This window comes from Cyprinodon variegatus, unplaced genomic scaffold (genome assembly GCF_000732505.1).
Source record: "Cyprinodon variegatus isolate N-32 unplaced genomic scaffold, C_variegatus-1.0 Scaffold735, whole genome shotgun sequence".
NCBI classification, from domain to species: Eukaryota; Metazoa; Chordata; class Actinopteri; order Cyprinodontiformes; family Cyprinodontidae; genus Cyprinodon; species Cyprinodon variegatus.
In genome coordinates, this window is record NW_015151188.1 from 99,225 (window position 1) to 123,845 (window position 24,621).

Below are 24,621 nucleotides of genomic sequence, written 5' to 3' on the forward strand. Positions count from 1 at the left end.
ATCTTCCAGGTCCCTAAGTGAAGCTCTAGTATCAGCTCACGCAATTCACTGGATCTCCCGATAAAGCTGAGCAGACCATCTCACTAACCAGCAGTCTACAGACTGACCATCTTCATCTATCTCCACTCCACCACAAGTTTCAGGCCTGGGGAGGAAACAGCCCTGTTCTTTGCTCAAAATTAAGCGCTATGTTTCCTGCCGAGGTCTGAAGACAAAGTCTTTGTATCAATACATTTCTCCTAATTGTCACAAAGGTGTGAAAGCTTTACAAAGAGAATTTTATTATTTCAGCAGAGCCTGTCTGAGGTTTGTTTATGAGTTATGACCTAATATACTTAAGAATACCAGCTACTCACCATTCTTTCATGAGGGCATTATTCAGACACATATGGTGCCTCTCTGCTCTTCCCCGTAGAGACTGTCAGGATGTGCAGAGATGCTGAGGGTAAAAATAGACCTGAGGTGCTGGACATTGGAATTGGAACAGGTTTCCTTTATTAAAAGGAAACTTATTTGACTCTCCTGCATTTTAGCAATTAAACTAGCATCTCAGTCCTTAAAGGCGATGGAGGCTGAAAGTAGGGACCAAATGTGAGATGGTTTATACTCCATAAAGCTGAATGACCTGAATAGCCAGACTCTGCAGAGTCAGAGTCATTTCTGCTTACACTCTGTTCAAAACACTCCTGCTCATTTTGTGCACCAAGCCTTTAGTGCTATCGTTAATTTAAATTGACACAACAGCGCTTTTCGTCCTAAATGGAATCATGCTTTTTCAGACAGTCATAGAGAATTACGGTAGCATGTTTACAGCCAGAAGCGCACCAGCTAGCATGATACTGGCTATCTAATCTGGGACATAAAAATTCCGGTGACTAGACGTCCCCAATTGCCGGGGACAGTCCCCGATTTGGACCACCTGTCCCTGTCTAAAGCTGTCCCTGGAAATGTCCCTGATTTTACCATTTTATGAATTAGGGGGAAAATGTTGCATATAAACTCTTATAGTAGAAAGAGCAGACGAGGAAGCTATCAAAGCTGGCTGGATGCAGCTACACCCCGAAATCCCACATCCTCTGTCACTGCCCAGCTCAGCTCCAGACCGCCTGTGCAAAGGAAAGCTTACACCCTCTGCTGGTCCTTCCGTCTTTCTCCATTCCAACTTCCTCGGAGCTCGAGGAGAGCATGTGCTCTATTATTATTAAGTTTATAGGAGCAAAATACGCGGAAATTAACGCTTAATTTCATATGAAATATTTAAAAAATCCTCATCAGCATCCAGCATATGTGCAGCTTCTGCCCAAATATTTTCTTTTTGTTGTGGATTTTTTGTAACAGGGATGAAATTAATAACAGTTTTTTTTTAAACGAAAAGCACCGCTGTATCTATGAACAAATGAATAGAAAATAGATTAAGGATTGTGAAAAAATATTCCTATTAGGTTTCACTATAACCTTATTAAAGGACAGATTCCTTTTATGCCCTGAGAGCATCTATACGTGTAAAGACAAAACATGTATTTTTGGTGTGGCTGCTTCAAGCTTCTCATGAGAATGATCCAGATTTATAGATGGTTTTTAATGGTTGTAATTTAATCTGAATATAAAACCTGATGTAACTTTTTTAATAGAGACACAGATTTTAACACAGGCTGCTGGAGGCTACCCAATGCACTGCATCTGCCCAGGATACAGTATAAACAACTGGAGGCCATTTCATTTTATAGTTATTATTATGTAGAAAAAAAGGTTTTTCAATTTGTGTATATATATAATGTATATATGAAAATTAAAATGGGAAACGGGGACAATGTTGTTTTCAGCCATTTTATATATATATATATATATATATATATATATATACAGTATATATATATATATATATATATACATATATTTCCATCCATCCATTCATTATCTGACACGCTTGTCCCAATTTGGGTCGCGATGGGTGCTGGTGCCTATCTCTAGCTGTCTACGGGCGAGAGGCGGGTACGCGCTGGACAGGTCTCCAGTCCATTGCAGGGCAACAGAGATACGCAGAACAAACAAGCAGTCACGCACACACTCACACCTAAGGAGAATTTAGAGAAGCCAATTAACCTAACTATATATATGAGTTACTTGCCTGTGTTGAAAAAGTTCAGGCTCAGGATTTTTTTTGCTTTAATCCCTGAATTCAATAAACATTTTAGCTGAATGGAATCCATCTATCCATCCATGTTCTAGCAGTGTCATTGGTGACTATTTCCAGCTGTATCTGAGCCAGGTTTTTTTTTAACACCCTGAATGGGGTTGCCAATCCATTTTAAAAACACTGTCACTCTGTTTCTTTGCTTGAGAGGCAGGCAGAATTAAGCAGGGTGGCATTGTGTGCACTGCTAAAGCAGGAAGATAAACACCTCCACTATTTGTCATAGACTGTATCCAAGGGCAACATCTCTTTTTTTAATCAGCCAGTGGATGATCTGATGCAAATCATAGACATGTTCAGTACACTTGGGTTGCTGAACCCGAGCACTGTAGGTTTGTCCTGCACAGATGGAACAATGTCAGCACATAATCACTGTGTCTGGAGGGCTTCGTTGTTCTCCTCTGAGCATCTACTACATGCATATATATACTTGCTGTTCAGGCTGTAAATTTATATTGTGATGTCCTGGATCAGCTTCCCTACTTCTCTTAATAACCTTATTTCTGTTTTTGCTGTTTTTTTCTCAGGCGTGGTGTTCCACTATCGTGCCCCTCATGACCGGTATGCCTTGTCCTTTGCTGATGCCAAAAGGGTGTGCCTAGAGAACTCAGCTGTTATCGCAACACCTGGTCAGTTGCAAGCAACCTTTGCTGATGGATACGAGAACTGTGATGCCGGCTGGCTCGCAGACCAGACCGTACGGTGAGGAAAAACCCTAGCATATGTTTTTAATGCAGCATGGAACTCGAAAAGTATGGAAAACATTTTAAGTCTTTGTGTCTGGAAAGACAGATAAATTGGGTCAATGCATATCTGAAAACTTCTATCGAAAAAGGATGGATGTTCCAGATAAATACTATATAAATACTGTCTTATTATTTATACCAATTTATATCAATACTGCAATGAAATATATATTTTAAATATATATTATTTACCACATGTTTTGGAAACAGAACAGGAAGAAACAAAATGGCTGAAAGAAAAACCCTGATTGGCCTCTAGGTTTAAATGATGAAGGCAGCAAATTATAAACTGCATATTGTGGAACGTAGTTTTATTTTCCCCCTAAAACTCACTGCAGCTGCTTTCTTTCTCTGCTATTTCCCCTGCTGTTAAAATCTTAGCCAGATAAGATCAGTCTTTTTTGAAAATCAAGCAGCAGAATAAAGAACCCTACACAGACCCTATACAGAAAGGTAATTAAAAATACTTAAATCTTGTTATTTGAATTTTAAATTAAACTCATTGGTAGTCTGATGAGTGAAACTGAGTTTACTGTGTCTTCACCCTCAGAGCTGCCTTTCAGGAGCCTTGTACAGGACTTATTTTGTATTTCTTTCAATAAGCCCCAAAAACGTCCAGTAATACGTCGTCTCATTTTCTATATCTACATCCTTAAGATGGTAGACATGCTGCTTGTTGTGTTCCTGACAGCTTTTTCAGATATTTGCAGTGACATTTCTTTATTCTCCTAGTATTTTTTTTTCCTCTTTCTGTCCTGCATCCTTGCTGCGTTCACTCTCTAATTGGTCCAGATTCAAGATGTTCTGATGGCATATCAGCCAAGAGGGAAGTGTCCAATTAATTCAAAGAGAAAAACACAGAGAAACCCATTGTTATTTCTCCAACCATGAACAGAAGAAATGCAGCAAAAGCCACAACAGAACATGGCTGTATTGCTTCACTTTTAGATTGTGTCTTTGTTTTTATCCTGGAGAATATAGTTTATGGCCTTGTGGACGTTGGTGTGTGCTGTATATTTGCCAATATGCATTTATTTTCCAAGTCCCTGAATGCCAATTGCAATATATTAATCAGCTTATTTTGTGTGCCTCCTCCTCCTCCTAATAGAGCCGATGCTCTTGAGGAATGATTGCAAAGGTGAGACTCTAATAAAGATTGCTGTCTCTGCTCTTCAGGAATACAGAGTCATTAAAGGAACTCTGGATTTTACTGACCTCTTAATGACTTCTCAACCCTTCTTTCATCTTTCTCTGCTCCTGCCCCACAAAATCATTCACAGTTTTTTTTTTTTTTGGCTTACATATATGTCAAGAAACTTAAAAAAAAAAAAAATTCTAAATAAAACCTAAAGGCATCATTAATTCAGCCTGCTTTTGTGAGGCATAGATTTTACTTTCATTTTTGCAATGGTGTTACTGTTGTGTGTAGATATGAGGGGAAGTTTTTTATTCCTTTTTTTGAAGATATCTTTAAACGTACTATATTCAGAGTAGGAAATGATAAAAGTGTTGCTGGGTTTTCATCTTCTACTTGGGAGCTTGGACCCCTCCCTAGGAGCTAGGTCTATCCGCGGCTGCTTTCTTTTGTATGGCCAAGCCACATAAATCTTGCTCTTTCTTCTTTAACTCTCTCTGTGTTTGTTCCTACTACTTGGTTTGCTCTGCAGGTACCCAATCCAGTCACCTCGACCAGGCTGCTATGGTGATCGGGAGGACTCACCTGGTGTTCGTAACTATGGCAATAGGGCTCCTGAAGAGCTGTTTGATGTCTACTGCTTTGCAAAGAAGCTTCCAGGTAGGAGTTTAAATCATTAATTTAAGTGAAATGAAGCAAATAATTCCTAAGCCATTAGATTTTTATTGCAGGAAATTATAACATACTTAAAGTAGAGATGCACTGATCATAGTTTGTGGTCACACTGTAAGAACATTCTGAAAGTGAGTAAAATATCTTAGAATAAGTGTATTTACCCCTAATTTGAGCTAGAAGATAAGATTATCTGCCAATGTAATGAGCATTTTTACCCTTAAAATAAGATAACTGACTTAGAGACTGCAGTTGCTTTTTCTTATTTTAAATTTAAATTGTATTATTCAATTGGGGAACTGTCTCACTTACCTGCTAAATGTAAGAAAAAAATGAACTTGCTTTAAGAGAAAATGATTAACTCAGATTAACAATTTTTGCCATGGACTTCCTGATTTTAGCAGAGGGTGAGGCTGCCGATACAGATGGAAGCTATTTTTCTTATTTATATACTATGGTTGTGTAGGATTATAACAGCGGCAGGAGGTAGGCAAAATCACGTTTAGGTGAGTTTAATGTGAACAGAAAGACCAAAGACTTTCAGGACAGGAGGAATATTGAAGAGCAGTAAGGAAACCACTAGAACCATCTTGGAGAATCACAGCAATCTTCAAAAGATGACAGGTACAAGGAGCTGAAATGAGGAGGAAGGATAGTAGTAGAGAAAAAAACATCTCAATAGTAACACTGAGGTGGGACAGCTGGAATCACACATGGACCAGAGTCAGTAAGAGGGCAGATATGATAAAGAAAGGGATGAAGAACAACAACAGATATAAAAAACAGCTTGATGGGACTGAGCCTAAAGGAGAAACAAAAGGCTAAAATCATCCCAGCAGTGACTAAATGTCAGGTGGAAAAATTTACCTCAAAGGTGACGCAACAAAACTAACACAAAAGCAAAATTAATTGATGAAGACCTGCCTCCAAACTGAACATACAGTCCAAACATACAGTCAAATGCAGCCCTGACATAAATCTAAGCAAACTAATGGATTTCTGGGGAGATTTATAAAACATTTTCGATGAAAATTGACAATTTCACACGATTGGTAAACTTTATGAGAGATAGTTTATTATCAACCCCTTGTTTGTTTAATTCCATATTTTCTTAAGCTACAAGCTTTTAAATGTCAGTTTTTGAACAGTAGTTTGGGTTATAATGTTCACAGCAAATGACTCCCAAATCTATTCCTGCTTTTGGGCACATTAGTTACAGTTCAAAAAGTGGAAACTATTTCTCTTTTTTAGTTTATTCAAAATGGGAAAACTTCTCAAAAGAAAATGATCCCTCTGCTGCAGCTGTTTTGTTGTGTCTCCATTTTCTCTGCGTGTGATTACGCTTATATTCCCATTCTTCATGCTTTGCCAATCCCAGCAGCTTTTCTGAATCATGCAATGATGGATGGATGTCAAGTAATTCCTTCGAACACTTTTAGACCTCAAAGAGAAACTTAGCTCTATTAAAACTAAAAACACAATTTTGGCTGCTAAAATCCACGATTGTTGGCTTAAAACCAAGGTTTAAGTTGATTTATTATTCTGGGAAATGTAAAGCAAACATGCTTTAAAGTCTCCATTCATTTGGATGATATAAACTAGGACTGAAACCTCCACTTTCTCCATATATTCTATAACAAAATACAGGCTGGTTCACACGGCTGGCATTATTTAAACAGCAGTCCATGTGTGTCTCATAGAGAATATGGATCCCTCCTTTGACTCTAAGATTTTCAAATACTGCAAACTTTTTCAAATTTGACCTTTTCCACTGCACATCCTTCTGTAATGTTTAAATTAAGCTGTCATTCTAAAATATTGTACGGTAGATATTTCTCTGTTGAAAACAGAGTTTGGTTTTAAATGACTTCCTACATCTCCCTGTCACTGAAGATAGTTGACTTCAATGCCTCAATGTAGTGCTTTTGTGGGTATGGTGCTTTTTTTCTTGAGTAGTAAAACATTTTTTTTTCTCAACAGACAGGATAGATCAAACTAAAGATCAGACCATTTCCATCCTAACCCATGTTCTTGCTGCATCTCTTGTGAACAGGAGAGTGTCAGTGTATAAAAATGTTTGGTTTAAAAAACATTGTATAAAAGCATCAATCTTATTCTTATTGGTTTATTTGGCCCGTCTATCACCAACATAGGCCAATCAGCTAACCAGTATTTTCGCCCCTTCCCAAAATTACTTCAACTGAAGGTTTCCAGATGGATATGCGGAGCAAATCCATCTGGCGGAGTCAGGTTATGGTCCTGCTGCCAGGATTCTGCACAGCTGGTTATTCCAGCAATTCCTCCATCAAACCATAAAACAGTATAATTTCAGCTTGAGCAGTTTAAAGAATAATAATAATGAACTAAGCAACTTCGTAAACTTTATAAAGTACTTTCAAGGGTAAATTTTTAAAGGCAGCTCCAGAGCAAACAACCCAGAGCATATTCTACCTTAGATCTGATTCTAGTTGCTTGGCTGAAATTAGATGCTTGCTATTCTTTACTGCCCTCCTCCATACTTCAGAGCAAAATTATTATAACAGCAGGTTTTAAAACAACGCTGACCTTTTCAATGGTTTAGCTTATTTAGTGGGCTTATCATCAGGCATTGAAGCAGCAGGTGTCATCAAACTCAATAAAGTAAGGTAGGAGTTTTCTAAAGCTAGTTACACAATATTTATGCACCGAATGCTGAGATGATAAAGGAGCAAAGGTTGGAGAAAAACCTCAAGAGTTTATATGATAAAAAAAGGTAAAATATTTCATCAAATGACTTCCAAAATTACTGCATTTAATATTCATGTATGCATATTTATTCATTCTCTACATTTACCTATTATTGCTGGTGCTGAATCCCAGCGGCGACAGGTAAATGTTTGGGTACAACCAGGGAAACACATGCACCTGGTCTCACTCTTGTGTTTTTCAGAGACTCATTAACCTAATAGTCATGTTCTGTAATGGAGCTTTTTGTTTAAGGTATTGCATATGCTACTTTAGCTTGCTTCCATTTCAACAGAGCTTCTCTTTTATAACAACACTTCTTTTTATTTTTCCACCAACATCTAGACTTTCAGCCTTCAGATTTGAGTTTCATAGATTATTGTGTTGCTCTGCTGGTTTCTTCTTCCATAGTTGTTGTTGTTTTTTTGTTTTTTTCCCAACACTTTGTAGACGAGATTATATATCGACAGAGGCACAACATGTTCTTTCTTTCTTGACTATTTTTCTTCAGGATTCATAACAATATTTTTTGTAGAAAAAAATATGTTTTGCTAATATTGGTAGCTGTTATTTTTTACAAACCCTGGTGAACAACAATTTGAAAACCTAAATCCTACATTTTGGCCTAAAATTATGATAGCAAAATCATATACTACTTATGTATTATTTACCACCGCCAAGGAGGGGATGTTTTTAGACAAGTTTGTTTGTGAGTGCTTTTGTCTGTCTGTCTTCTTATAGACCGATGTAATTACATTTTTATCAGAGGTGTCCCTCATGCCAAGAAATAATCCATTAAATGTTGTTGATGATACTGATCATAATCTTAATACAGCATTGATTTTAAATTGTGAGATAGGGATATTTGGTTCCCCAAGCAGTTCCTCATGTAACCAGAGGGTGGCAGCAGTCATTATTGACAGCCTCAGCATCGGACTCAAAAAGTCTGAAGGCATTTTTACTGAAGAAAAAAACACACGAAAAGGGAAGGTTGTTGATTTGTTAGCAGGATCAACTGAGAAGCTTTAAATGGAGTTTATGGACTTTTTTTTTTTTTAACCAGAGGTGCGCCACAGTTTAAATATGGTAATGATACAGATCTTCTGAGAGTCAGAAGGTCTAAGTCAGAATAAGGGGCTAAATGTTCTGCTTGGCAGAATTCTGAGCTCTAAGAGTGACTTTCTAGTTTTATTTATTCATTACTTATCAATATGATAAGATAAAGTAACAAAAAAGCACATTATCAAAGGCTTCTATGCCATTTTTTAAAAGCTAAATCAACTTTCAAACCAATTCTGTCTCCATCTCCAGGTGAAGTGTTCCACTCCACAGTGCCACAGAAGCTGAGCCTTTCCACAGCCTCCACCCACTGCCACTCTCTAGGAGCACAGCTGGCCACCGTTGGGCAGCTCTACTTGGCTTGGCAGGCTGGCCTAGACCAGTGTGATCCCGGTTGGCTTGCAGACGGCAGCGTCCGCTACCCCATCAACGTACCGCGGAAGAACTGTGGTGGAGACGAGCCAGGGGTGCGGACCATCTACAACAACCCAAACCGTACCGGCTTCCCGGACACCACTGCCCATTTCGACGCCTACTGTTACAGAGGTACCCAGAGCTCTCTGCTGTATGATAAAGTCAATGTAACATCATTGTTGCAATCGCCATAGCAACAACTGTGGGGTCCAGGGAGTTGCTTTCCATTCTGACTTTAATTAGCACTAAGTATGTGTGTCACACATGAAGGACTTGGAGAAAGACTGTGACATTTGTTTTCCTCCTGATGGATTTGAGAGCTGGTATTTTTTGCGCAGAGGAGGAGGAGAAACAGAATGAGAAGACAGATGAAAAGAGGAGTAGGCGAGAACAAAGAACTGGGTTTCACATTTACTCTGACTGACCTTGTGAATTTATGATGCTCCAGATAAGAGTTTGGCAAGTTACAGTGTCTTAAAAAGGCAGTTACATGTCTTAAACTCTCCAGTATTTTGTCACTTTCCAGCTACACATATTTTTATTTATTTATTGATGTTTTTGGTGCTATAAGTAGATTGTAATTGTAAATTGGAGTGAAAATGACACTTGGTTTACCTTTTTTTTTTTTTTTTTACAATTGCATGTTTGAGTCGCTCATTTGTATTCATATCACAGCATCATGATCATCAGCAAGTGGGAGGCTTTTCTTTAGGGGGGACAGAGGTCAGGAAAATAATAGTAAAATGGGTGGAACTAACATAGGAACATAAGATTGAAAAGACTCAGGACTGTAGCAGAAAACAGCTTTAATAAGAAGGGTTAGATTAAAACATTGTCATATGCTGGAATCGCCTAAATTGACCTTAAATCCAAAAATGATATGAATTATTCCAAAGTGTGAGATTCTGGGTCACGTTCTGCAAAATAAGTTGAAGGAAGAGAGCTTACAGGTTCTCCAGTATCACCAGATATTGACAGAGAACCGGGCAATGCTGAAAAATCAGGTTTTGAAATATGTTATCTGTGCAACCTGACTGGGATTGAGCTGTTTTGTCAAAAATTGATTCACGAGACGTAAAACGCTGGAATACATGTTCACAATAAGACTGCAGCTGTAACTGTGGTGGAAGGAGGTAAAAAGTAATGACCCAGCACTGCTGAATACAAATGAACAGCACAATTTACACTATAGTTAAAATCTTAAAACAAAATCATCTTTTCTTAGTTATCGGCTACTTAGTTTGGACCTAAAGCACTAAATCCCCCAAAATAACTTGGATTTTAGGTTTCTGATGCCACAAAGTTTCAAGGCACTGTAGTTTGCGGTTTACACTGATCTGACTAAACTCCATATTGACATGGAGGAATATTACCTCTGATTTCTTAGCTCGGTATTGTTTATACCTTGCATTGACTGCTAAATATAGCAGCTTCATATTTGAGAGTGACATTTCCATAGACAGAGAAAAATGTCGGTTTCATCTTTCAAAGTGTCATCGCCAAAGTGAAACATTTGCATTACCTCAAATTATCTAAGTGAGTAAGATCAGCATGAAAAACTGAGCCACTGGGAATCTGTCAAAACAAACATTTGATGGATGGATCCCTCTGCACATATACATTAATATTTAACTCAAATATGTGCAGTAAAGTAAGACGATAAATGGAAACCGGAGCTTTTGAAATCAATAATTATTTGCATGAACTTTATTAAAATGTATTTATCTTCATTTGTCTAAAATGATAGGAAATGGTTGTGAAAATCAGATGAACTACAGACTTGTCCTCTCTGCAGTATTGATTATAATAACAGGTGTTATGTAGCTGCTGATACAGAAAATGAAGGAAACTGTGAATGTTGTGTGTTGCAGCCCATCATCCAGCAGCGATTCAAGCCTCTGAGGCTAAAGGTTTGGACCAGACTGAGAGAAAAGTGTTGGACATCTCGTCTTTATTTGCTGAAGCCAAGAGAAGCGACCCCTCTGTCAGAACATCTGTCCATTCTGACAGGTTCGCCTTCAATAGAACAGGAGCCCCCTCATTTAGTAAGAGCAATGACTCATCTGACATATCTGAGGAGCATGTTTTCATTGACTTGAAATCTGAGGAAAATTGGGATGAGAAGCACGATGGACCCAGAATCAGCCAGATGGATCCGGACGGTTCTGCTGAAACAGGTGGCAACGTCACTTCTAGCTTTCCTGACCTCGAAGCTGCAGAGAACCATGTGGAATCAGGAACCCCAGCATCATCCCCCTTGGCCTCTTCCACCCCCCAGCCTCAGGGAAGTTACAGTCTTCTCACTGAATTTGTTAACACTCTCATGAGGCCTTTTAAGTTTTGGGCAGGAAGCAAAGGGTCTGACAAGGCAGAGAGCAGATCCACAGCGCCAGAGGAAAAAGCTGCAGAGAACCAGACTGAGGAAGTGGCATTCAACAAAAATCTAAGTGTTCCCAAACCCATTGGAAACAAGGGCAGCATGGACAATGCCATCGTAGAACACAGAGGTGGCACTTTTCCCCTCAGGGCTCCTAACACGGGACCACAGAGTTCAGAAAAGGGGCTGTCAGAGCGGGAAGAAGAGCTGGTGCCTCTCATTAAACTGGTGCCGTCAGTCCAAAACGGAGAGCAAATCGCCAGCAGCGCTCAACCTGCAAGAGGAGGAAGCAGCTCCGTTCATGGCGACGTGGAATCTACTACGAATGGTGAGAACCCATCCTTACTTTTAAAGTGTCTAACACTAATCTCTTGTAACATGAAGTAACAAGCTGATTCATTTGCAACTCCAGCAAAATTGGTCCTGAACAGAAAAGGTTTGGCCTCAGATGGAGGCAGGATGCTTTCAATGCTGCTGGTTTGGGAAGAGTCTCCGCCTCTGAAATACTCTTCCTCTTCTCTTCCCTGGAATATCTTGTAATATATTCCTCAAGGGGACTATATGAAGCATTACAGGAAAGTTAATTAAACTGTACTCATAAACAAGCTAAATCTGTATGTATGGGGGTGGGGGGGAGGTTGAAATGAATATTATTTATACCCCATTGTCATACCTACTGACGGGGCTTTGTTTGCCGTATGAGATTTTCTCCGTCCAAAACAAAACAGACCTGCATCCAAACCTGCAGCTTACTCCTCAGAGTTAAAGATGCATCAGGCTTAAAAGATTAAACGCGTTGAATGAATTACATCTAAGCAAAAGAGGAAAACAAGGAAAAAGGTCTTTGTGAACCACGGAACAAAAGGGCTCAAATTGAGAAATGTGCGGATAGGAAAGGTTAACAGTTTGTCATTTCAGCTGACATATTTTAAAAAGGGCTCATGACTGAGATCCCCTCCACCCATTTATGAATGAATACATAGAAACCAACAACATGAGGAGTACTGTGGCCCTTTTTTCAGACAATGGCGACAAACGTCTGTGTTTTTTTTCATTATATAGTATACATGGTTTTTATTTGTTTTACAGAATCAAGACCTGGAAAGTATGGGTTTTATATTTCTGCAGTATTTCTCTGTATTTTGCTCCATGTATCTTCCTATAAGTTATCACCAGCTTCCCAGTCCTTGCTGCAGAAATAACAATAACTGTTGCTGCTTCCCTCATGTTTTATGATGAGGATGGTCTGTTCAGGGTCTTTCTGCCACACTGTTGCTGTTTTTCTTTCTTGAAATGCAATTTCAACATGAGACACAGCAGCACTTAAGACTTAATTTGGAAATCACTGTTTTAGAGTTTTCATGACATTCCACACATGAGAAACTTAGGGCAGATTTTTTTTTGTAGTTTTATAAATGTTATTAAGGCGTTAGTTGTTTTTTATGTGGCCAAGTTGTTCAGTAGGATGAGTTGTTAATTCAGAGTTGTTGTTTCTCTGTGGTAAAAGATTCAACCTTAAAGCTCTATTCTACAGTGAAAGTGTGAGGATAATCAAGTTTTTTTTTTTTTTTTTTTGGGGGGGTGGTTGATTTTAAATAAAAAGTAATAACATCACTTTCCCTTTTTACAGCGTTTTATGCTGGTTCTTTCCAGGTCGTGTAGAATCTGTAGCAGGTGGTTCTATGCATACATACATCAGGTGGTTTCTGAAAGTTAAAACATTCTTTAAAATGATAAAGAGATGTACTGATATTAGAACATTTTAATTTTACTATTTAATAATTAAGTATTTTTAAATGCATTTACTTGTGAATACATAAGTATTTTCCTAAGGTAGTACTTCAATACTTTATCTTCAGCAGGTACTTGACTGAGTAACTTTTACTTATAGTTGAGTAAGATTTGACTTTGAGTATCAATACTTTCAGTCAAATACTACTGTTGAGTACTTCGTCCACCACTGTTTAAATGACCTTAGAAAAAAAAAAAAAAAAAAAAGATTTATTCATCTTGAAAAGCTCAGCCTTATGTAGTGCCAAGTGAAACAGGGTCCTTTTAACAAGCTTTAATGCTCCCGTCCTTCCCTATCAGTCTAAGTGGATGGCCATGTCTTTGTAAAATGAACAGGCTTGCTTTTAGCTTCTCCACCTATTTGTTCCTGGCATGTCCGCTTTGTCCTTTGGTCTTTATCAGTTAAATTGTTCACTAATGTTTCCCAACTCATATCTTGGATCCGTAGTTATTCTAAGTTGGGCTGCAACTAACGATTATTTTGCAAATCGAATAATCCGTCTATTATTTTTACGATTAATTGATTGATAATCAGATAGCCAGAGATTCCTTAAGGAAGACTTTTTACAAAATGAAACCAGGTAAAACAAAAACTTCCACTTCAGGAGTTCTAGATAGAGCAGTTTAACAGAGAAAAAAGTTTTTTTTTTATCGTAAATGCGAAATGCAAAAGGTTTCTTTCAAAATGTTGGTATAATTACTGCTTTAAGTGGGTCGCTCTGTTAACTAAAGGCATATTTTACAGGATCCATTTTCTAGTTAATGATTAACCGGTTTCTAAAATACTTGACGATTATTTCAATAATCAATTAATCACTATTAATTTGATTAATTGTTTTAGCCCTAATTCTAGTATTAATTTACACTTGGATGAGTTCACCTCCAACTATAATTTGATTCGCTGTATTTTATTTAGGGGGATCATAATAAAGAGAAAAAATAAACATGCTTACCACACATTTTTGTTTGTAAAACATATAACAAAAACGTATTACTTCCTTTCTACTTCCAAACCTGTAATGGGTGTTAGTACTTTAGAAAAGCACCAAAATCCCCCTGAGGAATGTGCCGAATGTAATTCCAAGCCAAGTTTTTAGCAGACACATACACAGGATGAGGGTGCAGCATGGCCAGCAGCTCAGGAAGGCTGCTTTCTTCTAATAGTAATGGCAAACACAGCACACATCCTTGACATCAGCTGAAAGGAGAAGACAGAGATTAAGACAAACACTTTTACACAGACAGCTAGGAGGAATTATTCGATAAGTGCTTTGCTTTTCTCACCTTGCACTTGCTGGCTTTATTAATATAAATACTCACCGCTGTGAAACCTGAAATCCCATGGCAACCCCATCTCAGGGCATTAGGCTTTAGTCGTCATGCATTATTTACAGGCTTATCCAATTAACTGTTCACTCAAATCTCCATCTCCGTCTCCGCCAATTAAGGGCCCAGCTCCTCTAATGATCACTGTGGAGGGTGGGGAAAAAAACAAAGCCAGAGCAACGGAGCAGAGAAAGGAGAAAACTGGAGAGAAGAAGGTAAAGAGAAGAGAGGTCATGTTTCTTTAGAGGTGCTGTGATGGGAAGCTGTTGAGTTTAGGTGCCTTCCTCTGGATGCATCAGTTGGTTGAATTGTCTGCGATAAAACCCGGCATGATGTTAAGTGAATCGCAGCATTCCTGCAATTAAAGAAGTTTTTGATCTTGCTTTGCTTTCCCACTACACATTCAACAAGTTTAATGGCTTAAATGTCACCTTTTTCAAACCAATGGAACAGAATTGGTATTGAGGATTTTTGATTTCTTTAGAATATATAACCAAAAAAATTATCAAAAATTAGAGACCATATGAGATCAGTGAAGGGGTCAGGTTGATACTCTACAATGACTCATCACTTTTGATAAAACTGATAAAGAACCAGCAAATCCTAATATATTAATATAGAAACAAATGCAGGTTTTAGCATTTTCCCATTTGACTAATACCAAAGTAAAATGACATTATATATAACAGAATTATGTTTTTTTTTTAATAGGGCAAAAATATATACCACAACTTTCCATGAATTTGAGCAGCCTATAACACATCTATTTTAAGTTTTTTTCCCCCTTCATTTTCAAACTAACAAAAATAAAACAGCTGAACAAAATACACAGTGGCTCTTTAAAAATTACAAATGACAGGCGGTATAAATACAGTTTATGCAATGTTTGTTGCTCTTAACTTGCCTTTTTACCTCGACTGAACTGAAAAATGTCTCTCTGGATTGTAAAGGTTACACAGCCCTGGAAGAGTGGAGTCATTCAGCTAATCGGTGACACATAATTAAAAAAATAAACAGCATCTTTAAAGCAGTGAACTTTACTTCACCTACAAACAATTCACAATAATAAGTCAAAATATAAAAAATATCAGTTGAAATATACAAATAAGTAAGAAAGGAAACTGTGGCTAACATTGGCATAAGTAAGCAAACTACATTTTCCATCTATAGATCATTGCTATTGCTGTCAATCATTTTTACCAGATAGCAGAATTTCAAATTTGCTGTTTCAAGTCAAGATAAAAACTGCAGACTTAAATCTCTGCTCATGCTCCATGCCTCCTGTGAAGTCAGTTCAACTCACTTGTTTTTTTTATCCCCTGTCACTAGAGGTGCATTGCCCTCAAAAGCCTGGTTGGGTTGAACGTCAGACATGTTAGTTTCAAATAGCACTTTGCAGATTTTTACAATTCCTGTGAGAATCCTACTGATTGTGTTTCCCCCATTTGGAGAGTTTCCTTTGACAATGTCTGGGTCAGGATGACTGGTTGGCAAAAACTTTAAAAACTTTATATTTAGACAACTTCACAGGATAACCGTCCAATGAATGGTCAGACAAAGAAGTGTGTTCTTGCAGAAAGTTTAACTTCTGTAAAAAAAAAATATATATATATATATATATAAAATTAATAAAATCTCTGTTTCAGATGTTACTTCTTTTTTATGATATCCTTTATGGAGCAGATTCAACAAATGACAAATTAAATAAGAGGTTATAGGTGTAATAATCCATTAGCTGATTATTTAGATAACCTTTAAGGGTTTTCTATGTAGCATTTCTGGCTGGACTCTGTGGTGCAGAAGAGGTCTCACATTGAGAAAACATACATTCAGGCTAACAAATTATTAATCAGCCTGTGCTTTTAAATAGTTTTTAATGTCTGTTAAATGCGTTTTGGGCTCTACAGGCACTTCCATGTTATCTCTTAAAAAAAGCATCAATATTTCTAACATCAGCTCTGTCACGCCTTGTCTGAACTCATTCGATTGAAAAATGTAATGCGGATGCTCCTGACATAATTCTCTGCAATAAGTCCTCGATATATTTTATTAGATGCCATATCTATAGATGGTACAACGTTTCCCATGCCGCTTCCCTTCTTCCCTTTTTGTTTCTCTTCCATTTTCACAATTTAATATGATGTCTGCCTGACCCAGGAGGATCTAGCAGCCCGTTTACCCCAGTAAAGTGGAGTGAATGCGAAGCAAAAGCACTTACAGTGGAAGCACGCAATTACAGTCTGAAAAACGGCTTATTATAAGTTTGTTTTGCAGCATTTCTGCTTTGGTTTTATTTATTTTTTGTCCTTCTTAGTCTACAACTGACAGATTTAAGGTAACAAATGTGAACTGAACTAGTGGTCTAATCATTGAAATCACTCAAACCTATACCTAATTGTCTCGTTTTATTTATTAACGGATCATTACGTGGATGGTAAAACCAGATTAATGTGGTTCATTATTTCCACTTCCATCAGCGTGCAAAGTAAAAGTATGTAATTACCTATTTGGATCATTAATAGGGCAATTATGCCTGGCTACAAGGCTCTTATGTTAATGAACCCCACCTCATAAACCTCACTAACGCAGAAGGCAGTGGAGCACCTTCTGAATAATTTAAATGCAGTTTAATGTTTTATGCACGGTCATATTTGTGCAAGTCCTGGCCTTTTCACTAATTTGTTGAGGTATGCTGCTGTACTTTTTGGGACATATTGTGGAAGTCGAAGAGGGGCCGATGATGAACGCTCCATCCCTCGGTGCCACACACATGCAACTGCATCACTGCCCTAAAAAAAAAAAAAGAACCTCATAGCAGCCATGACTCACTCATGCAGACAGAATGAATTATTGATCATGTTGACAGAGTTGAGTTTAAAATATGTTAGCTGATAAGGCACAGTGGATCACTTCATCTAAATACAGAGAGCTAAGATGTAGCTGTCAGTGGAGCTGGTTATTTGGCTATCACGCTGCAAATGCAATGGATTGTTAATCCAGATTAATCTGGTCGGTCTCCTGGTCTGTCTTCCTGCTTGCTTTAGCACTGTCCCCTGGAACATTATCCCCTCTCTTCCAAGTGTTTAGCTGAATCTTACTCGATGTCACAATCATAACTTTAAAACAAAATGTGTTTCTTAAAAAAAAAATGTTCTTGACACCAGACACCTTCATGTCCGGACCAGTTAGCTTCACATGCACACCAGAAAGTATCTTGTGTGCTCCAGTTAGTTCCTTGTGCGCACAAGAAAGTATTTGGTGTGCAGCATTTAGAGTCACATTTGCATGTATCTTGTGCGCACCAGTTACTTTCTCATGCACACCAGTTAGTATCTTGTGCACATCAGAAAGTGTCTTGTGCACACGAGTTAATTCCTTGTGTGCACCAGTTAGTCTCACCTGTGCACCAGAAAGTATCTTGTGCACACCAGTTAGTGTCACCTTTTCAAGAACATTTTAAAACTGAGCTGTAAACATATACCTTTAATTTTTTTGGGGTTTTTTTGTTGCTGATTTGACCTCCATAAATGATCATCCTTACATTATAAAATTGTATTCATTAATCTTCTGTGTCTCTTTTTTTTCATAGAATTTCTTCCTTCGGAACCTATTGAAATTCCTCCACCTACTGAACACAGCAAAAGATCTGGTCTTCAGGGTTCCAGTCAAGGCAACGTCCTCGCTTCTGTCTCCAGTGCTCAATTCCAATGTGGCCTTACGTCAGTGACTGTCCCCAAACCAAGAATCCCAGGAAATGTGGCCTATTTGGATGAGCAAGAATCTTGGGGGCCAAAAGAAGCTAAAGCAGGACCTCTGGAGTTGATGACATTGCACACCTCCCTTCTCCAAGAGGACTTGGAGAACTATTCTGGTGAAGGCAAAGATCAGGATCCAGAGGGTGCACATACTTTGTCTGGCAAAGTCAGGGCTGTTTCAGGAGAGGATAAAGACATGGAAGGTAGTGGAAATGGGAACAGTTTTCTGACTGACTTTGAAATGAAAGTCAACACGTTGACTAGCAGTGGTGCCAAATTAGGTCCTACACCCAAAGCTTCACCCAAACTAGGCAGTTTTGTTACTCTGAGTGAGTACACGACTCTGTCTCAGTGGCTGCTAGTTAATCAACCCACCACCTCACCTCAGGGCACCATGGAGTCAGTCAAAGCTCTGGATGCCGAGGGCGATATCTTTTATGTCCACAGCCCAACTACTACGTTATCTTTGCCATCCTCTTCGCAAACACAAGATGAGAGTAAAGAAAAGGGGGCGGCTACCACGACTAAAGCCCTGCTGGAGAGCCTGACGACCTCTGAAGTCACCTCGGTGGAGACCTTGGCCAAAGAGCCACAAAAAGCAGATGCTATTACCACAGTCGCTACCATAGAAAATACTTCAGACACCTCTTATACAGGGGAACCGTCTATATCTATTTCATGGGTCCAGAAAGAGCAGGATAAGATTAGCGTACCTGACCAACAAAGTCATCCCTTGGTGACTATGAGGCCTACTAAAGGATCTGAAACTGGAGTCACCAATGCCTTCAAATCTGAGACTGGCCTTACAGAAATGGAATCCAGATCTGCAGTTACTGAAATCTTTGTTGTGGGAAATGATCAGACACCTTCCAAAGAGTTACAACAAGAAGAGCTCCGAACCCCAGAGACTATCAGCAATAAAGATACTACCAATGCGTCTGGAGGTCTTGATCCAGACTGGGCATTCGGCCTCTTTCCATCAGGTAAGTTACTTCTTTATTAACACTACATAATAAATCCATCATTAGAATCAAGTGATTTTTCTTATCAGTTTGAATTTATTTAACTTCAGGACTTTGGAAATATTTTGACCTTTTACAGAAATATTTTTATATGCTTAACCTAAATGTTCCCAAGTTTGACAAATCATGAATTGAAATTTTGAAACCCATTTTGTGGTGCAACTCCATTAACCTCACACAGTCCGATTCCTGCCAAGCACTAATATTTCTAAATAAAACATCTTAAAAAGGAATACATCATCCCTCTGTTATGTGCTTATCAGGAGGCCAAGCAGTCTTTGAGGTGGGACCCAAACTGGTTGAAATAAACAGGCTCCAAACAGTTTTCAGCTGACATGTCTTTAATTCTTTGTGGTGCAGCACATCAACCAAACTACAGCATCATCAGAACAATGGCAGACATGTTTTTTTTTTTATATAGAGGTGGAACTAAATAAGAAACAAAACATTATAACATTATATACAGCTGCAAAATAACAAGAAGCAAGAATATTTGTATTAAATGAACGGCTAATAAATACATTTACCAACCAAGACAAAACAGAATCCAAAGAAATGTTAAAATTAACATAGAAAACATAGAAAACACCATACATGAGACCAAACTCCCCTTCAATTATCTAATGCTGCAGTCCTGTGCAACCCTGCTTGGACAGGGAAATGGCAAAGATGATTATTTTAGAAATTAAACTTCACATTTTACCTCTTCAATACACATATTTCCCTATGAGGAAGAGTTATGGAATTGATAGAAATATTGTAAAATGAGGCACCCCCTAAAGAAGTCACAGGTGAAAACTTTGAGCTCCATGATGGCTAATATTAAGATAAATGATGGTCTGTTTGTACCCATCTTGCCCTAAATTAATTTTTTATTATTATTCAAAAATACAGTTTCTACCGTTTTTTTTTATATACCATAACGATTAGAGATGAATCTCTAGGCTGTGGCAGTTGGTGTCCATGCATTTACTCCTGGTGACTGGGGCTGTGCTGAGAAGGAATCAGTTCTTATCAGTGTGATAATTTTTTAATGAGAATGAAAGCATTAAGCCCAGGCAGGATGCTAGGGCTTATGCATACATCCTGAGTTCAGGGTTCTTTTTAAATGGCTTAAAATTAAAGCATCTTTTTTCTTTTCTATGGTCTGTTGTTTCATTTTTGCAAACTCCTGCTCTGACATGGATTTTTATTCCAGCCTAGTTCTCGTTTTTTTTAGCCTTCTTTTTCTTTCCATTTCTCTCACTCCCACGCTATTACAGAGACAGCTCCAGACAGCAATGCACTGCACTGAGGTGAGACCAACTAGGTCTAAAGCAAGTAATTACTGGGTCAGAGTGAGTGCAATTAGATGAACTTGGGAGCGACAGAGAACCTAGTGCCCAGCAAATCAATGCAGACACAACTAGAAGACGGGACCTGAAATTGACTGTGCTTTCTGCTGCTTTCTGCTTTTCCTGTTTGCTTGTTTTCACTCTGCCCCATTTTCAGTGCTGGCCTTAACCTTTTCTCTCTCACATTTTTTGTGCACTGAGATGGAAATAGTCTCTTTTTGGTCTCAGTGAGCTTGCTTTATTTTTTTCATTTGACTCAATAAAACTGAATCTGTTATAAAGTAACAAAAAGTAAATTAACAAAAGTTGTTGTCCAAAATCAATGAATTCATGAATGACTTTATTTAATACAATCCAGTAAAAATCTACAAATGAAAGACATTCAAACATTATGTAGAACTACTAACATGTATAATTATGTCATATGTTTAATTTAGTGCTTATGTCTGCAAAGGGATATAAAGAAGTGAAACTCATTTCATTAAACTCCTTCACTGTCTGATAGTCCTTAACAGAGGTGTCAAGTAATAAAGTACAAATACTTTGTTACCTTACTCAAATAGAAATTTTTTCCTTATATATTAAAAATAGATTTGTTAGATTTGTTTCATTTAAGTTTATTTTCTTTATTGTCTGTTGGTTTTTAAATAAATCAAAACATTCAAAATAATTAGTTTCATCCAGACATTAATTTCTTTGTGGTTTGACTCGGTGCGGCCCTTAGTTGTTGTTCCCTAAATACCTAAATAAATAGTTTTGTCAAGATAATGCACAGTTAAATTTTACACTGTTGCTATTAGTTATAAAACAAAGAAAATGTAGTATAAGGAAGTTATCATCCAGAACTGTAGAACAATTTCCTTTAATAGGGTAGTGCCGAAAAGCTTTGTTCTTTAGCATTTTTTTCTGCATTACTTTTACTTTTATATTTTAAGTAGTTTTAAAATGGTACTTTTATACTTTTACTTGAGTGTATTAGCCCACCATAAATTGTTTAAATGTATTTATTTTTACTTATTTGTACAGCATTGGAAACATCATGCATGTCTGTTTGACCTCCTGCACACCATATTAAAATAAACACACAAAAAAAATACATATTTTTCCATTTCCAATCATTTTTGAAAAAGCTCCAGGGGGTGGGGCATCAAAGACCCCTGATATAGAGAATTTCTTTTGAACACATAGGGGAGGCAGTATACATTTACACAAGCAATTAGTAGGACAGAAAATAGGAGAAAAAAGAGATTAATTAAAATTAAATAAATCAATTAAAATAAATGACTTGTATATCAGTTAATTTGCATCAATGCTTATGATTAGACATTAATAATAAAACGTATTTCAAACAAAACGGGGAAAATAGGGGAAAATTAATGTTTCAGTCTATCTGTTCTACACCTAAGTTGAGTATATTATCTACTGCCTGAAGGGCATAGATTAGAAAGGTGTGTAGAAGGTGGTTAGGAAGTGCCAAGACTTTGCTTTTGGTTACTGATGTTGATTTAAATAGGTCAATAACAACATGCTATCATTTCCCTACAATGTTTCTGCTTTCTTTGGTTACACTCAGCAACTGGTCAGTTACAACATACAAGTAAAGAAATAACATAAAATGAGGGTTCAAAATGGAAGAAAAGTCAAACTGAAGAATAAATGCAGAGCAGGGAATTAAAGAGTTTCAACTACTTTATTAACATGGTTGATATTTTTCAGGGTAAACATTTGTGTTGTTTCTATTCTTTTTATTCTATATTTGTTTTTGGAAAGCTTGTTTTATTCCTTTTGATTTCATCACCTCCTAGATTTTGAATAGCCCTTCAGTTAAGACCTAAGAATCATTTATACACCTGCTTTACTAACAGAATGGAGCACCCTCTGGTTTTGCTTTTGTTTGTTTTGTGGTTTTTCCAGAGCAACCCTCCTTTGTTAAGGAGTGTGTTCATGTTTACTGTGCCTTTGAAAGAATGTCTGAAACCACCTAATAACAGCAACCAGACAATATTCTGATTAGATCCTGGTTTCAGCAGAAGGACCGAGGCCAAACACTGTTCACATGGTTTGTTCCATACAGAGAGCCTCCACTTCATATATCCTATATACCTGTTGTTGAGCCTGACTGTGACCCAATATGCAATAATTTCGTTAAATGAATGTGTAAATATGTCAGACTGATTTATTAACAGAATGAAAACTGATTTATGCAACCAGGTGTCTGAAAATCATTTTCTGTCCTTTATTACATGAAATAGTTAACATATCGACCTGCTTCTGGTGACATAATTAAATTTAACAGCCACAATCAGGGCGATAGAATGTTTTCCTTTTATCCAGCTCATATTTCACTTGCAGCTTGCACAGGATAACAAGCACATCACCTTCCCACTGTTGTTGTTTGTAGTTTTCTGTTTTTGGTTCAGTTCAGTTTTTGGTGCAGACTTGATAACGGAGAGGGCAGCAGGACAGATGACTCTGGGAGGGGAAAGATGCAAGTCATGTCCTCAACAATGCTGTCTTTATGACAACATAAACCTGTTTAATCAGTGATGACAGATTCCACTAACGCACTGCAGTGGGTCTACAGAGGCTATATTGCTTCTCTCCATCTTGCCCCTTTTTTTTGTCATGTCTTTTCCAGCTTCACTCATCATTCATTGTTATCAGACCAGGCTCAGGCCCCCTCTCTGCTCTGTTTGGGAGAATATTGTTTTGATAAGATCCTGGACTGGTGCATAACTCCACATCCACCTTTTGCAATTCCCACTGCGGTAGCCTCCAGCTAAAACACCACACAGCGGTTCACACGCACACACGCATACATACACCCACTCCCTCACATTACACAGCTGAATCTAAGTAAAAAAACACAAGCGAGACAAACTCTGCCGGAGAAAAATTCAATAATTTATCTTATGTGTGACACCATTAAAAACAAACACAGAAACACACTCAGAAAATCCCTTTTTTTAAACCCCGAAAGGCATTAAACACATTTCATTTGATATTTCTTGTATTATAAAAAAAATAATTTTGTATATTGTACAAACCCAAACATCACATTTCTCAAAGTTTTTTTGACAGTTTGTAGAAGTTATAAAATTGATTCCCCATCCAATACATGTTCGCTACGATGGAAATTTACAGCAAGGAGGGTAGGCAGCACTGACATCTAGACCCTCTTGGGTGATGAAGCAATGCAGGGGCATATAGTATTATTGGCCATCTATCTAGCCTGTAAATTACTGATACCAGTCTGACGCTCTGGCAAGTAGGGAACAGGATGCCTCTGAGTTATTGTCATCTTGACTAAAGCCTTGTCCCAGACTAAAGATGGATCAGACCCCTGGCAACATCAATAACACGGCAGCAAGCCCACAACTAAATTAGAGTGTTAAATTTGGAGGAGAGTCCATACGCTCACTCTCTGTGTCGGGATGTGTGTGTGTGAGACGTAACAGGCTGTGGTGGCAAATTGTGAGATTGGGTCTGTGGATGGATGCTCAGTCTGTCTGTTGGCTGGTGAGGACCTTGCATAGGAGCAGGGAGAGGGCATGTTCTCGACGCTGCATATAGAACGCTATTGATTTTCCAACATCTTTCTCTCGGTTGCTCCCCTCTTTATTCCACCTAACCTTTCTCTCTCCCTATCCCCTGTTTGCTTCCTTTTTATCTCCCATGCTTTTCTTCTCCCTGAATTTATTAATTTTTTTTTTTATCACTCCTCCGGTCATGGGTAAGACAGCCGCTGGCATAATTTTTGATAGCTTCTTGAACTGCAGTTTGATACAGCGCAGCACGGTGGATTTCTGTCAAACTGTATATGTCCACTGGTTTCACTAAGCTTCAGCTGTCACCTTTCTGTAAATCTGTTCCACAGCTTAATCTGCCACTGTCCACTGCTTCTCCTTATTCTCACTTCTAATGGTGTAATTCCTCAATTTGTCCATATCAAAGACTCTTGCTGAATCTAATCCAGTTCACTTGCCAGCCCCTTATTAAATAAATGGGATTTGTAACAATATACCCTTTAGGGACACCAGGTTTCATCATATACACTATATTGCCAAAAGTA

The 24,621-nt window shown here is 38.0% G+C and overlaps 1 protein-coding gene across 1 annotated transcript in view; it reads left to right on the forward strand.

The window, feature by feature from the left end:
- The window catches only part of LOC107097932 (neurocan core protein-like), a 211,293-nt gene that overhangs the window by 91,320 nt on the left and 95,352 nt on the right, over nt 1-24,621 (forward strand). Inside the window, exons 5-9 of the mRNA XM_015395295.1 lie at nt 2,722-2,896; nt 4,608-4,735; nt 8,783-9,076; nt 10,816-11,649; nt 18,028-19,176. Coding sequence (XP_015250781.1) covers nt 2,722-2,896; nt 4,608-4,735; nt 8,783-9,076; nt 10,816-11,649; nt 18,028-19,176 — 2,580 coding nt within the window. The remainder of the gene's footprint in view (nt 1-2,721; nt 2,897-4,607; nt 4,736-8,782; nt 9,077-10,815; nt 11,650-18,027; nt 19,177-24,621) is intronic.